A 14,263-nucleotide genomic window follows, 5' to 3' on the forward strand; every position below is an offset into this window, starting at 1 on the left:
TGAATATAGTGAGGTATGGTGGTAATGATGCAATGAGGTTGTATTTAGGCGATGGCATGGCAGCGGTGATGTGGTGCTGGTGGTGAGCTTGTTAACAGCAGCCAAGGCTCTCTCCGATGTTCTTGGGCCCAGTCACGTGATTGTGGGACGAAGTTATGGGTGTCTGGCACGAGATATTAGAAATGGAGAAAAGCCTGGATACCTGTGCGGCACAATGTCTGCCACCGACAGTGAACTATGAGTCGGGGTACTGCCGACTCCCTAGAGGTGCCTTTGGGGAGATATTCCCTGCAATTCTCATGTCAATGAACACGAGTTGGCTGGATAGGATGGGAGCCTGGGGGAGTGGGGCACAATATCCCACCAGAGGAAAAGCTCCATTGCCCAAGATGAGTGCCTAGAGGATGATGTGGGCATGTAAGTATCTGTCCAGTCCCACAATACAGTGGATGTTGCTCCCTCGTGTGTGGTACACTCATCACAACAGTTTGGATGCCTCCTGGCCCCTTGCTTTGAATGAAACGTTCCCTTCTCTTTGCGCTTTTGGTGGGGTGCATTGGCGGTGAGAGGTGGGGGTGCAGCGGTGAAGAGCAGTGGCGGGAGGGGGGGGGCTTTCAGTCTTCCAAAGACTTTAGAAGTCACGTTCTGAGAAAGTGCATATCAAGCATGCAATTTCCTTTGAAAGCAAGCAGCACAGACACATAATGCTCGCAACACTAACCAACATTGACGGGCCCTGATGAGGGGTTCCCACATTGCCCTTGTTTTCTGAGGAATACTCGCTCAGGTTTTTGCAACCTCCGGCATTGAGAGCCCGGACACACTGGAAACACGCCATCTCCTCCTCCATAGTGGCTTAGCAGGCGTTAAGTGCTGCATTATTTTGCCTACACTGAACGTATAAACACAACAAAGGCAATGGAGCGGCTCCCGGGGGAGACTGGGCTTCAAGGCTGAGAAGATATCTAATGCAATATACGGTGCCAATGGCTTTCACACACGAGAGGAAAAGGAAGAACCCCTCGTCAACCACACAAAAGCAACACAGAAAAGGACATTAGATAATGGGCAATGGAAAATGTGCTACTGCCCCGGGATGGGCACAGCATACGGTGCATGCATGCCACGAAGGTGCCCGCCACAGCAGAAGGGGGAAGAGGCATGGGCATTATTGCTGGGCCATTTCTTAAAGAATACTTCAGAATGATCGGCAATAGTGTTTTATTGGCATTGCAAAGTTGTAGACTACTATGGAGAAAGAGCGGAAAGTCGCTTGGAATTGCCATCTTTATTTCTCACCGCAACCTGAAAGGCGACACCCCCTTGCCACCAGACTGCCCGGTCCTCCCCGCAATGCCCTCTTCTCGCATACAGAAAGTGCACGTTCACGAGACATGTAGGCTCACATAGCATGGACACGAGTACAGGTTATTACAACATTTAGACAGAGCGCCCCCATTCTAGCGTGTATGTGCGGCGAAGATCCCCTCGAACACCGCCTTCCAACCAGTGAACACATTCCCAAGACCGTCTCCCGTGTATAACGCGTCCAAATTAACTGGGCTACGAGCAACTGTGACGCGGAGGAACCAGAATGGAATTGCTTATATTGCTGGAAATCATGTCAGTACGTGTTACGCGAAATGCTCACTCGGACAGAATGGCGTACAGTACCATGAACAAGAAGGACAGCACGCTGTAAAGGAAACGCTGGCTACACGCTGCCAGCTAGCAGCAGAGGTCTGTTTCCACCAGAAGGGGCAGGCGACAGCCCGAACATTAAGAGCTGTGTGTGTATGGGGGTTACCAGCGAGCAGTGTGTATGGGTGTGTGCCCCTGGTATGTTGTGTGTGTGTTTCTCTACACGGATATGGTGTGAGTTTTCAATATACGTGTGTGTAAGAGAGACAGACACAGAGAGAGAGGGAGGTGTGTGGGCATGGTGTATGTGTGAAAGAACGTGCAATGTAAATCTGTAGCGTGTGTTTGTTGCATGTTTTATGGTATGGCTGTGCTGCGTGTGTGTGTGTGTGTGCATGCACGTGTATTCTGTGTTCTTCTATGTGCACATATACGTGCCTTGTGGGTGTGTTTATGCCCGGGTGTGGTTATTTGCATATGTGATATGTACGTGTGTACAATGTATGTACTTGTGCATATGATGCTTGGGTGTTGAAGTATGTATCTTTATACACTCAATGTGTACTACATGTGCATGTGTCTGCTGTATGTGTGTGTAATGCATATGTTTCACGTGTGTCATGCATAGGTGTCTATGTCTGATGTTTGTGCACATATCGGTAGTGGATTGCATTTAGAGGATGTATGTTCATGTACATGTGATATACATACATGTCTGTGGTGTTGAGCATGTGTGCAGTGTATGGGATATGATATGTGTGGGTGTGTGTGGGGGCACATGTAGAATGTGTACATGAATATTCGTGTGTGTGCTGCATATGTGCATGGAGACTGGTTCTTTTTGCTTTCCCTTGCTAATCCATTGAATCATTCAGGCTTTGTTCACTTTGACTGCTCCTGCTCATGTTGGTCAGGCTCGCCATAAGAGTTTTCACTTTATGTGCATAATAATCCCTTAAATTTACTAGTGGAACCTCTTTAATCCCTTCATCAAAATCGCAGCTCCGCATGGCGCTCTCCAACTGCCTCTGACGCCGGTAGAAGTGAGAGAACTTATTAAAGATGAGAGTTATGGGAAGCACCACCACCAAAATGCCAGCTAATATGCAAGCAGAGGCAGTGAGCTTTCCCGCTATGGACCCCGGCACGACATCCCCGTAACCAACTGTGGTCATGCTGACCGTAGCCCACCACCAGCAGGCCGGGATGGTAGCCAGGCTGTCATTGTCCTCCTTCTCAATGGTGTAAGCCACCACGGAGAAAATGGAAATTCCGACAGAGAGGTAGAGCAGGAGGAGACCCACCTCTTTGTAGCTGTATTTTAGTGTAGCCCCCAGAGAGCGGAGGCCTGTTGAATGTCTTGCAAGCTTCAGGATTCGAAAGATCCTCATCAGCCTGAGTACTTGAGCAACCCTACCCAGGTTGGCCAAGGCCGGGCTGCTCTCCACCACCAGATTGACAATTAAAGTGATATAAAAGGGGACAATGGACATAAGGTCAATGATGTTCAACGGGTGCTTGAAGAAGGCCACCAGGTCGGGGGCCACGGAAAATCTGGCCACCAGCTCGAAGGTGAACCAGGCTATGCCAAACTGTTCCACTATCTCAAAGCGGGGATCCTCGTCTTTCTCACCATTGCTCAGGGTAATCTGGAAGTCCGATAGGCTATTCAGGCACATAGTGACAATGGAACCCAGGACCACCAGGATGGACAGCACGCTGAATATCCTGCTCAGCAGGGAGTAGCCCGGGTTATCCAGAGCTAACCACAGCCGCCTCCTGAAATTACCGAAAGGTTGCCTGTCAAATTTAGCAGCATCGTGGTAAAAGGCCAGGATTTCGTCAAAGGAGGAGGTGGTGGTACTGTCCTGGTCACTCTTATCCTCCCATTGAGTTGGGTCCGGCTCCATTTTCCTCCCGTGGTAGCTGTAGCTGCAGCACGAGTCGATGAAGAACTCATTGATGCCCCAATACTCGATCTCTTGGCTGAAGGAGAAGACGCAAAGCTCACCCATGACATGCAGCTTGCCCGTGTTGTAGAAGTGCAAGACGTATGGGAAAAGCTCAGGGTTCCTGTCAAAGTAAAACTCCTTCTTGCTGTCATCGTAGTCGTCGCAGAGCTCGAGGATGGACTCCCGGGAATGGCAGCTCAGCAGCCGGCCTAGCCTGGTGTCTGGAAAGCGCAGCAGCGTGTCTGAGCTCAGTTTCTTCTTGAAGCCCCCAACGTTGATGCTAATGTCCTCCAAATCTGCCCCCGACACGTGGCCAAAGGGCTGGCCCGTCATGCTGTACGTCCTGGCATATTCTGAAAAGACGTTGTACCTGGGAGGCAAACAGAGAGGCAATCATCATCGGTGCAGATGTGGGCTATACAGTCCCGCTATCAGGCTTCCTAATAGATTTCCAAAATGCTATTCCTCTATACCAGCAAGTCACAATAATAATGTATATGAATATGTCCCAAGTAAAGCGCGTTAGATTACAGCGCTATATAAAAACAAATTATTATAGTGATAAAGGCACGAGAAATTCGGGAACACACACAACTCCCTGCAATGCCCTCATGCCATATCGTGTCCCTAATATGCAGATTACAGACTACGTTGTATTGTCATCGTGTATCACTATGCCGCTTACAGTCACCTGTTTCAAAAAGTGCCTTACAGGAGAAATGACAGGACTATCCTTGCTTGCGTTTAATAAAGACGGATCATTTGTGAAGCGATGCTATAAATCGACCCCTTCTTTCCCTCGGTAAATATTTGACGTTTAACTTGAGCGCGCTCTAATGAAATGCACAATTGATTTCATGAATGCCTGTGAAGCACTGCTCACCACCTCATTACACACGGCCATCCTTTCCGCGCTTCCCCAGAAATAGGCGGGAAGGCTACGCGCCGGTGAAGGATCGCCCCTCTTCCCTGTTCCAACCCCAGCAGTTAAGCGCCGGGCCGCGCTTTCTGCGAGACAATAGTTCTTGCTCTCTCGCGCCGACGTGATCCTCCCTTACCCCCCACTCCCAGGACATCGCCTCAGAACAGATACATACAACACACGGAACCCCTGAGGTGCCTACCGTGCCATCCAGGGAACTTCCCAAGCGTCCGAGCCCCCGCTCCTAACATGAGCTGGCACGGCGCCCGTGCATATGCCCATCAGAGCTTTCTTCTCCGGGGTCCTTGGGGCTGGCGCGCGCTGGCTGCACTTGCCGCGGCACTCGCCGCCTGAGCCTGGGCGCCGCGCTGTCTTTGTTCCTGCTCAGGGGCGCCTGCTGTGGGCATTTCGTCTTCGGCACTTCCCTTTCGTTCGGCGCGGCAGGGAGCAGGTGCGGCGTAGCGTGGCCGTGCCTACGCGGGCGAGAAGAGACGCGCAGTGGTGCTGAGGAGGACAGCTCCCTGCACACGCCCCAGCTGCCTCACACCTCCGGCGCGCCTCCTCTCCGCGCGGCGTCGGGCTTCCTCCTCAGCGCGGCGCAGGATTCCCCAGGCGCGAGGCTTGTTGTTGTCCTCCCGCTCCCCAGGTGCGCGGGGACTCCGCCTGCTTTGCGCGGGAACGCCCTGCCTCCCACAGGCTTTAGGCTCGCGGGGTCAAAGGTGAGCCAGTGAGGCAAATCCCGGTTGCAGGTGCGTGCGCGATAGGTGACTCAAATCCGGGAGTTCCCGCCCCCACCCCCCAGCAGAATCGCTGGTAAGAGAGGCCAAGGCGTGAGCAGTGGGCAGACAGCTCAGGCATCTGTGGGAGATGCGCTGGCACCAAACAAACACGGTGTGTGCCTGCGTGCCCTCCTCCAACCGCAGCAGCGCAACCAGCCCACTTGTCAGAGCACCGGCGAGTTTGTAATTTCAGTGGAATGTTAACCGGCTTCGACGTACATGCAGTCTTCCACAGACGTGGATTTTGTGCATTTCGGAGAACACCAACGAGAGGCTGCGTACAGGGGAGAGGAGCTTACTTCTTTAAGAATCAACAAGTGTAGAATTTTAGCGCAGCGCATGTCTAATAATTCAGACATTGCAACCCAAACACTCCGTTTTTGGCACGGCTTGCCGTTTTCCCTTTTCGATAATGGATTTTGCGTAGAGTGCAGTTATCGGAAATGTGATAATGCAGTGACAAGAATGTTGCTTAGCAACCTAACAAAATTGTCTTTTGTCTTCTCCCTTTACGGTTGGGGAGTTTTAACGTTGCTTGCGAACATATCACTCAACAAAAAAACAGTATGTCCGCTTGGTACTTTTTTTGACATCATGGAAATGTTGGACTCTGTGGTGGCTTCGGGTTGTTTTTATTGGGCCTGTGTGGGTGTGTCTGATTGGGTGTGTGTTTATGGCGTGGCCCAGTGTCTGATGTTGCGGCGTTTTTCTTTTGCCTTGGCTATGTGTATTAACCATAATGCGTTATTTTCCTGCAGGTGACGGTGGACTTGTGAGTGGGGGCGGGGCAATTTGATTGTTCTGCATATAGTGAACTACTTATTTTGCAGGTCATGGTGGACTTGCGGATGGGGGCGTGGTTAGACACTGTGGTTCTTCACGGATGTTGTCCTTTTCTGGATGGTGGACTCACAGGGTCGTATTTACGTGTGGGTCAGCGTTGAGTGTGGTGCGACTATATTCACTTAACGGATTTTATCCTTTTCTGGATTGTGCACTCATGGGGTAGTATTTATCTGTGGGTCAGCGACTGACTGTGGTGCTACTATATTCGCTTTGTTTGTGTGGTTGTGGGTTGAGTGATCTATGGGTATGCTACGGTTTTGTGACTGGGTGTATGTGGCGGTGTGCGCACGGCTGTCTGTGCGGTAATGGTGTCCTTTTATGTGTTGGCTCGGGGTTATAGTACTGGATTGGGGCAGTCTATCTAGTGCCTCTCCCGGCTGCTGGTGAGGATTATGGACCTTTGTGATGGTGACGTATTAGAGGTGTTTCCTTCGGTCCGTTGGCATGTAGGGACCGTAGTAAGAGCTTATTTCCCACTGATGGGTATTCCTTCTTGTTTTTGCCTTGGTTCTCAGGTTTACTGGTGTTTGAGTGTCGCTTTGGGGTGTGTTTGCGGTGTCTGCATGCTTCTTAGTGTTAGCGAATATGGCGGATCCTGGTTTCTCGTGGGTTTCACTGGTGTGGTCGCGGTTTTCTAGGGGGTGTTTCTTGCTGTCTGTTAGTTTCTCGGGTTTACATGTGTCTGAGTGACGCTTTGGGGTGTGTGTGTGTGGGGTCTGCATGCTCCTCTGCACAGTTGACCTTCCTCTGCATTATTCTTGTTTTTTCCATGCAAACTGGAGAGGTCTATGCCTTCCATCCACTGGTGTGCGCCTTTCCACGCTTTGAGGCATGTGTAGACCTTCTTATAGCTCCTATGATCCACTTGTGATGTTGCTCCATGAGGGGCGTTATTACATTTTTATCCTCAGAGGTGGATTCTGGAACTTGGCTTGCCTTCCACCTGTTTTCAGTTTTTGGGGGTTGTCTTTTCCTTGTACCCTTTGTGGGGAGGCGTTTTGCCTTTTCCCACTGTGTATAGGCATCCTTTTTGCTCACTGATCCGCTTGTGATATGGCCCCTAGTGAGGCGCTCTTAATTTTCATCCTCAGAGGTGTCTTGTGTTGTCTTAGGATCAAGACACTCTTCTTCATCTCTGCGTGCCATGACCCATATTCTACAAGACGCTCACCCAAATTATTGCCCTCTGTTTTGGCCATCAAATATTTAACATGCTAGCAGGCCATATATACACTGCATTATTTTTACATTAGCAGTTGGGCTCTTCCTGGCGCACACTTCATTAAATATATTTAGGTTTGGAAATGATAATGATGTGTTATTGATAGAGCGCTTTCGCCAAAGCACTTTACAAAGAGCATATTTACATTCAATATCACCCAACCGAAGTTGGTACTCATTTATCAACCACAAATGGATGAAAGGATGAGTTGGCCTGGCCGGGATTCTAACCTGCAACCTGCAGATCACACACAGATTAGACCAGCGAACACTCAACCCACTGAGCTATCTTACCTACCTTTTTGTAGTCCTGGGTATCAAAGCCCCATTATCGGCAAACAATAAACTAGACAGGTGTTGGCCACTGACCTTGGTAGCATCTGCATAGAGTGACAATTTCACTTACTAAATCAATTTTTTTAAAACAGATCAACCGTGTGTCCATCACACAGGCGTATCCCACCCCCTTTTCAACGGGAAATGTTCTGGAGGTTTCACAGGCTTACACCTCCGCCCCGATTGCGGCAATGTTCTTACTGTGCAAGGCTTTTATTGTGCTGCATTGCCTCCAGCATACTACACACATGCGGATGTAGAACACAATCTTAAGTGGTCTAAGAATAATAAAAAGTATGTACAAGGCTTCACCTTTATATTATGCATACATTTGAATGAACAAATATAGCCCAAAGATCAGCTTGTCAGGGCCTGGTGCTTTAGCCGCCCTCTGTGAGTCAAGTGCAGATAGCACTTCCTAAGTCATAAAAACCAAGGTGTCTGCATCAGAGCGTACAGCGGGGGTAGCTGGCTCATTACAATTGGCTCGGGTGACCCTTCCACCTGTAAGAGAAGGTTACGGCGAGTATAGCAGGCACCCTCAGTAATACCTTAACTGAAGGTTAAGCCTCTATTTACAATTTGCCAAACAGTTGTAGAATTATTAGAGGTTCTATAAATGGAAATACTTAACGGATACAAGAAATCCCTTGCATGGACATCGATATAACAATTAAAGAAGCCATATGGTTAAAAGAATTCATGGAAATATTTTTGCTTATCGAGGCTCAAAGCAAAGAGAGGGATACCTTCAGGGATCCCAAAAAGATTGAAGGACAAGGCCATAGCCAGCAACGCCCAGGTAGAACAGAACTGGGACAACTGGTCAAAATCATTTGCCATCTTAGCAACAATTTTCCTGGAATAATTCCCGGGGGATGGAATAAAGCTATGGGCATATGCGGATAAAATCAGAGAGGTAAAACTCGCCCACAAGGGGAAGGGGTGGCTAGCCTACGACATAAGATTCAGAAGGAATATGTCGGAAAGACCAGCAATAGAATGGGATGATGTACAGAACGATCTATAATAGAAATACTGAAAATGAAAAACATAGGAAGGTAGAGCAGCCCTTTCGGAAAAACCAGCCATGGGCGGATAGGTCAAATACCGGCGGGCAGAGCAAAGCTCACCACGCCCAAAAATCCAGCATCCTATACAGGAATTATGGAAAAAAAAATCAATGCTCATGGGGGAAGGAGTGCTAGTATAAACGCAACTGCGCCAATTGCAACGGGGAACACCCTCCAAGCAACTGCACCAGATTGCCCTAAAAAAATACCAAAAAAGAAGATCAGTAAAGAAACATTTCCACCAAGGTTGGAAGCAGGCAGAACTCCCATCAACCCAGAAAACTTTAGCGATTCATTAATTAATTATCCCAACAAAGAAATCAGCTCAGCAATCAAGCTGGGCTTCAAGGAAGGTTTCATTATTCCTTTCAAGGGAGAAGGGTCCCAGGAAAATCCCAAGGAATCTGGTCTCAGCTAGGGACAATCCAAAGGTAGTAAGAGAAAAAATAGAGAAAGAATGGCACCTGGGGAGGATTGGAGGCCCTTGGGAAACAATGCCATCTCCAAACTATCTAGTGTCACCACTAGGCATGGTACCTAAAAAGGAACTTGGTAAAATGATGCTAAAAGACCACTTGTCATACCCCAGGGGCCACTCCCTCAATCACGCAGACTGAATCCACACTCACCTACACTCATTTCCAGGAAGCATTAAGATTAATACAGTAGGAAAGCCCGTATGGCAAAACTGGACATTGAATCCGTTTTCAGGTTACTACCAGTCCACCCAAGTCCGCAGCAATGGCTTGGTTTTACTTTCGATAAAAAAATGTATGTGGACCATGGGGTACGCAGTATCCTGTGCCCTATTTCAACAATTCAGCTCTTTTTTTCCAATGGGCTTTTCAGAAACAAGTACCAAGGGTCAGAGTAGTGCATTACATGGACGATTTTATGGTCATGGGCCCAACAGATTCAGAAGAATGCAACAAGGCACTGGCGGAATTGGAAAGGGTGGCTGCACAATGGGGCATCCCACTGGCAGCAGAGAAGACGACGAAGGCATCCACAAACACTATATTTTTTGTAATAGAGATAGATACGATAGACGCCATATGCAGAATCCCAAAAACAAAAGTAGTTGAACTTTTAGGAAAAATCCAAGATTTAAGCACAAAGAACAAGGGCACAGTGAGAGAATTACAATCACTGGCAGGCAGCCTCAATTTTGCAGCCAGGACCATTCCACAAAGGAACATATTTTCCAGGAGCCTAGAGTTCAAAACCAAAGCATGCATCAAACCCCACCTACACATCAGACAGGGCAAAGAAGTGAAAGAAGATCTGAAAGTATGGGGGAATTTCCTCACAAATTTCAACGGGACCACACGTTGGTGCACGCCATTGAACACAGGGGGAAAAAAGGGTGCTCTTTACGGCTGCAGCAGGGAGCAAGGGTTTGGGGGCCATAGTAGGCGCAGAATGGGTGCCTGGACACTGGCCCGAATCATGGCTCACAGCAGGATGGACAAAAAACATCACTCTTAGAAATATTTCTCATCTGGCTAACCATACGCATATGGGGCATGCAGCTGGCTGCAGCAAGAAAAACAAGTGGAAACCACCCTGTAAAGCCCAGTGCTCCTCCTTGCTCCCCTTAGGAAGCTAAATTCATTCCTCTGTGTCTTGTAAGTTTAGTATATTGCTTGTGCGTTTAGCGCAATACTGTGAAATTACTGTCATTCAAGGTAAAGGGTTTGTAAATGAGATCTCAAAACACTTTCTTCAAATGTCTACTAATAGGTTTGTGTTTTATTCACACAATGCTTTAGGCGAATACGCAATTCCTCAATTTAAAGAATCAGCTCTTGCCAATGCATTTCGGTGCATAGCACCATCTTCAGGGCTACATTTTAACACAATCAATACCATTGCATTATGAACAAAATTATGTAAATTTCAAATGTACATACCATCACGTAAGTAAGTGTTGTCACAGGACAAATCCCATCATGTTGTTAAATCAAAAAAAGGGAAAGAAGAAAAAGTAACCATACTTTCATTAGTCTCCTCAAAATTGTTTAGAGCATTGTTATATACATCTGTGTCTACACAAAAATCCCCCAGGTGTGTGTTTACCTTAGCTTGCTTTAAAGGTTGATGTCGCCTCGTATACAAGCGCGTACATCAATGGAGTCTCCCTGTTTGAAAAGAGCAGTAATGAGTTTCCCCTTAATCCTTCTAAAAAATTACTATCCACCGTTCCCAAACGGAGGTCCTTACCTCCACAGTGCTCATGTCAAAACTTCTTGTGAATCGAGTCGCGTCGCAGATGCGTGTACCCGTAACGGGCTAAGTTTTGTCATTGCCACGGCGATCACGGCAACGCCCGCCGTCCGGGATTAGACATGGCGGACACGCCTCCAGTCCCACCCTCCCACATGAGTGGCAGGACGGGACTGTAGATCGCCACGGCAACCGCTCATGTGCGTGATGTGTGTCTCCAATGCCATGAGGCATTTTAAGACATCATTCCAAGCATGCCCACAGAGTAGATCAATGCATCATCGTGTAGGCTATCTCTATAATGAGGAACATTAATATAATGATCTGCTTAACCGGACGCAAGGTACTGTATAGCAGTGGTGCAGACGGTCGTAAATATTTAAAGGCATAGTGCCCGGAAACAGATGTCACCATGTAACCTCTTACTGATCCTGTGGCAGTAAGATGACGGATACCCGAACCAATACTGTACCCTGTGTTTTATCTATCTGTGAGTTATGAGAGTTACCTCTCAACTCCAATCATGGTTGATAAATCCAATCATCCATATCCCGACTGTCTAATGTATTGTGAAAAATAAGCTCAAGTGTATTTGTATGTATCTGTCTTGTCTAATTGCTACATGGTATTAAAGCTATTGTGTTGGCAAAATAACTCACCCCTTCACGGCAATATCCACAATTATCAAATGAAACCTGTAAAATCCATCGCTGCATTCAATATATATGCATTATTAAAGAAAACAAGAAAAATGTATCTCCTCATCCACAATTCTCAAATGAAACATGTTAAATCTATCTCTGCATTCAATATATGTACATTATTAGAGAAAACAAGAAAAGTGTATCTCCTCATTCAATCCTCTTGGTGTCAGAGTTCCAAACTTGTCAATCCAGAAGGATTCCCTCTGGTCCAGTCTCTGTTGCAGGTTCATATGTGGCTCTCTTTTTCTCACCACCTCCAATATCTGAAATCTTATCTGGGACAGGTTGTGTTTCTTAGAGTCCCAGTGTCGTGCCACTGCTGAGTTCTTGTTATGATTCCGTATACATGAGTGATGCTCATTCCATCTTACTTTTGCAGCACGTGTCGATTGTCCCACGTAGTATAATCCACATGGACATTTTATAGAGTAGATAATGTTATTTGAATTGCATGTCCCAAACTGTCTAAGTTTAATTTTTTCACCGGTGTGTGGATGGTTCACTATGTTCCCCTTAAGTATGTATCCACAATTGGAGCAGTTGAGGCATGGAAATGTTCCAGTGGTGTCCTTCTTCATCTAGAAGCTCCTTGTTTTCACCAATTTGTCTTTTAAATTTTGACTCCTATTGTAAGCAAATGTGGGGAAGGAGTGACAGAGCAATAGGGGAAGGAGGGACAGAGCAAGAGGAAAGGAGTGAGGGAGCAAGGGGAAGGAGCAACATCACAAAGGGGGAAGGAGCAACAGCACAAGGGGGAAGGAGCAACAGCACACCAGGAGAGGGAGTGACAGCACAAGGAGGAAGGAGCGACAGAGCAGGGAGTGACGAAGCAAGTGCAAAATAGCAACAGAGCAAGGAGGAAGGCGCGACAGAGCAAGGAGGAAGGAGCAACATAGCAAGGAGGGAGTGCGAGAGCAAGGGGGAAGAAGCAGCAGAGAAAGGGGAGAAGGAGCAACACTGCAAGGGGAGGACAAACAGCACAAGGGGGAAGGGACAACAGCACAAGGGGAAGGAGCAATACCGCAGTGAGGAAGAGGTAACAGCACAATGGGGAAGAAGCAACAGCACACAGGAAAGGAGCGACAGCATGCAGAGGAAGGAGCGACAGCACAAAAGGGACAGAGTGACAACGCAAGGGGTGAGGTGGAACAGCGGAAATGAACGAGAAGGGACAGAGCAAAGGGGGAGAAAGGACAGTGCAAAGAGGAGGGGGACAGTGTAAAGGGGAAGCAGCAACAGCACAAGTGGGAAGGAGCAACAGCATAAGGGGGATGGAGCGACAGCACAAGGGAAAGGAGCGACAGCGCAAGGGGGAAGGAGTAACAGCAAGGGGGGAAGGAAGAACAGAGCCAGGGGAAAGGAGCAAGCAAGCAAAGGGGGAAGGAGCAACAGAAAAAGATGGAAGGAGTGAGGGAGCAAGGGGGAAGGGGCAATAGCACAATGGGGAAGGAGTGACAGCACACTGGGGGAGGGAGTGACAGCACAAGGGTGAAGGAGCGACAGAGCAAGGTGGGCAGGGAGTGACAGAGCAAGGATAAAATAGCGACAGTGCAAGGAGGAAGGAGCAACAGAGCAAGCGGGGAAGGAACAACAGAGCAAGGAGGAAGGAGTGAGCAAGCAAGGGGGAAGAAGCAAAAGAGAAAGTGGGAAGGAGTGACGGAGCAAGGGGCAAGGAGTGATGCAGCAAGGGGGAAAAAGCAACACCACAAGTGGGAAGGAGCAACAGCGCAAGGGGAGAAGACGCAACAGCGCAAGGTGGAGAGGGGGAGGAGAAACAGCAAAAGGGGGAAGGAGCAACAGCACAAGGGGAAGGAGCTACACCGCAATGGGGATGAGGCAACAGCACAATGGGAAAGAAGCAACAGCGCATGGGGAAGGAGCGACAGCACACAGAGGAAGGAGCAACAGCACAAAAGGGACACAGTGACAGCGCAAGGGGTGAAGTGGAACAGCGGAAATGAGGGAGAAGGGACAGAGCAAAGGGCGAGGAGGAAAGCACAAGGGGGAGGAGGGACAGCACAAGAGGGGAAAGGAGCAGCAGTGCAAGTGGGAAATAGATCTGTTGATTGTATATATAATTGCAGCCTGAGCATAGTTGTCTTGTATTGTAGTTTTGCTCTCAATGGGGCTCATTTGCGGCCTGGTGCAGATGTCCTCAAAAGAAATCTGACATTTCTTTGTAGTCATAGATTAACACATTCTTATACCCTTTTCCCCGCGTTTTTGCAATTGCACAAAGCAGTAGGACAAAGGGCATTTCTACCCATCTCAGAGCACATCCCAAATTCATAAATGGGATGTTTATTAATGTGCATAAATAATGTTTCAATGGGGAGCAGGGGAATGCATAATGCATATCAAGGTCATTCATGACTTCTGATGCTATTTTTAATTTCTATCCCTCCAACAGAGATAGAAATGCTTGACGACGTACACAACTCACTCAGAGCACAAACATTTTCCCAACAATTAAAATGTAAGGCAGATATGAAAACACTAGGATCTGAGCACTGCATTGCATACAAGCATTATTTTTTGGAGAGGTGCAGTACCACTGACAACA

At 48.0% G+C, this 14,263-nt stretch overlaps 1 protein-coding gene across 1 annotated transcript; it reads right to left on the reverse strand.

Annotated features, from left to right (window-relative positions):
- Positions 1–1,268: 1,268 nt before the first annotated feature.
- Positions 1,269–5,404, reverse strand: KCNS2 (potassium voltage-gated channel modifier subfamily S member 2). Its single transcript, XM_069621417.1, has 2 exons — positions 4,718–5,404; positions 1,269–3,963 (listed from the first exon to the last, which is right to left on the reverse strand). Exons 1-2 carry the CDS (start codon positions 4,795–4,797, stop codon positions 2,496–2,498), a joined length of 1,548 nt encoding a protein of 515 aa, XP_069477518.1. The 5' UTR covers positions 4,798–5,404; the 3' UTR covers positions 1,269–2,495.
- Positions 5,405–14,263: the final 8,859 nt, after the last annotated feature.

This window comes from Ambystoma mexicanum, chromosome 5q (genome assembly GCF_040938575.1).
Source record: "Ambystoma mexicanum isolate Mex_15411 chromosome 5q, UKY_AmexF1_1, whole genome shotgun sequence".
NCBI classification, from domain to species: Eukaryota; Metazoa; Chordata; class Amphibia; order Caudata; family Ambystomatidae; genus Ambystoma; species Ambystoma mexicanum.

Excerpts from the sequence above, each read along its gene's own strand:
- KCNS2 (XM_069621417.1), bottom strand. The coding sequence starts at position 4,797 with ATGGGCATATGCACGGGCGCCGTGCCAGCTCATGTTAGGAGCGGGGGC. Across the intron at positions 3,964-4,717 it reads GAAGTTCCCTGGATGGCACG|GTACAACGTCTTTTCAGAAT; the intron begins GTAGGCACCTCA and ends TTTGCCTCCCAG.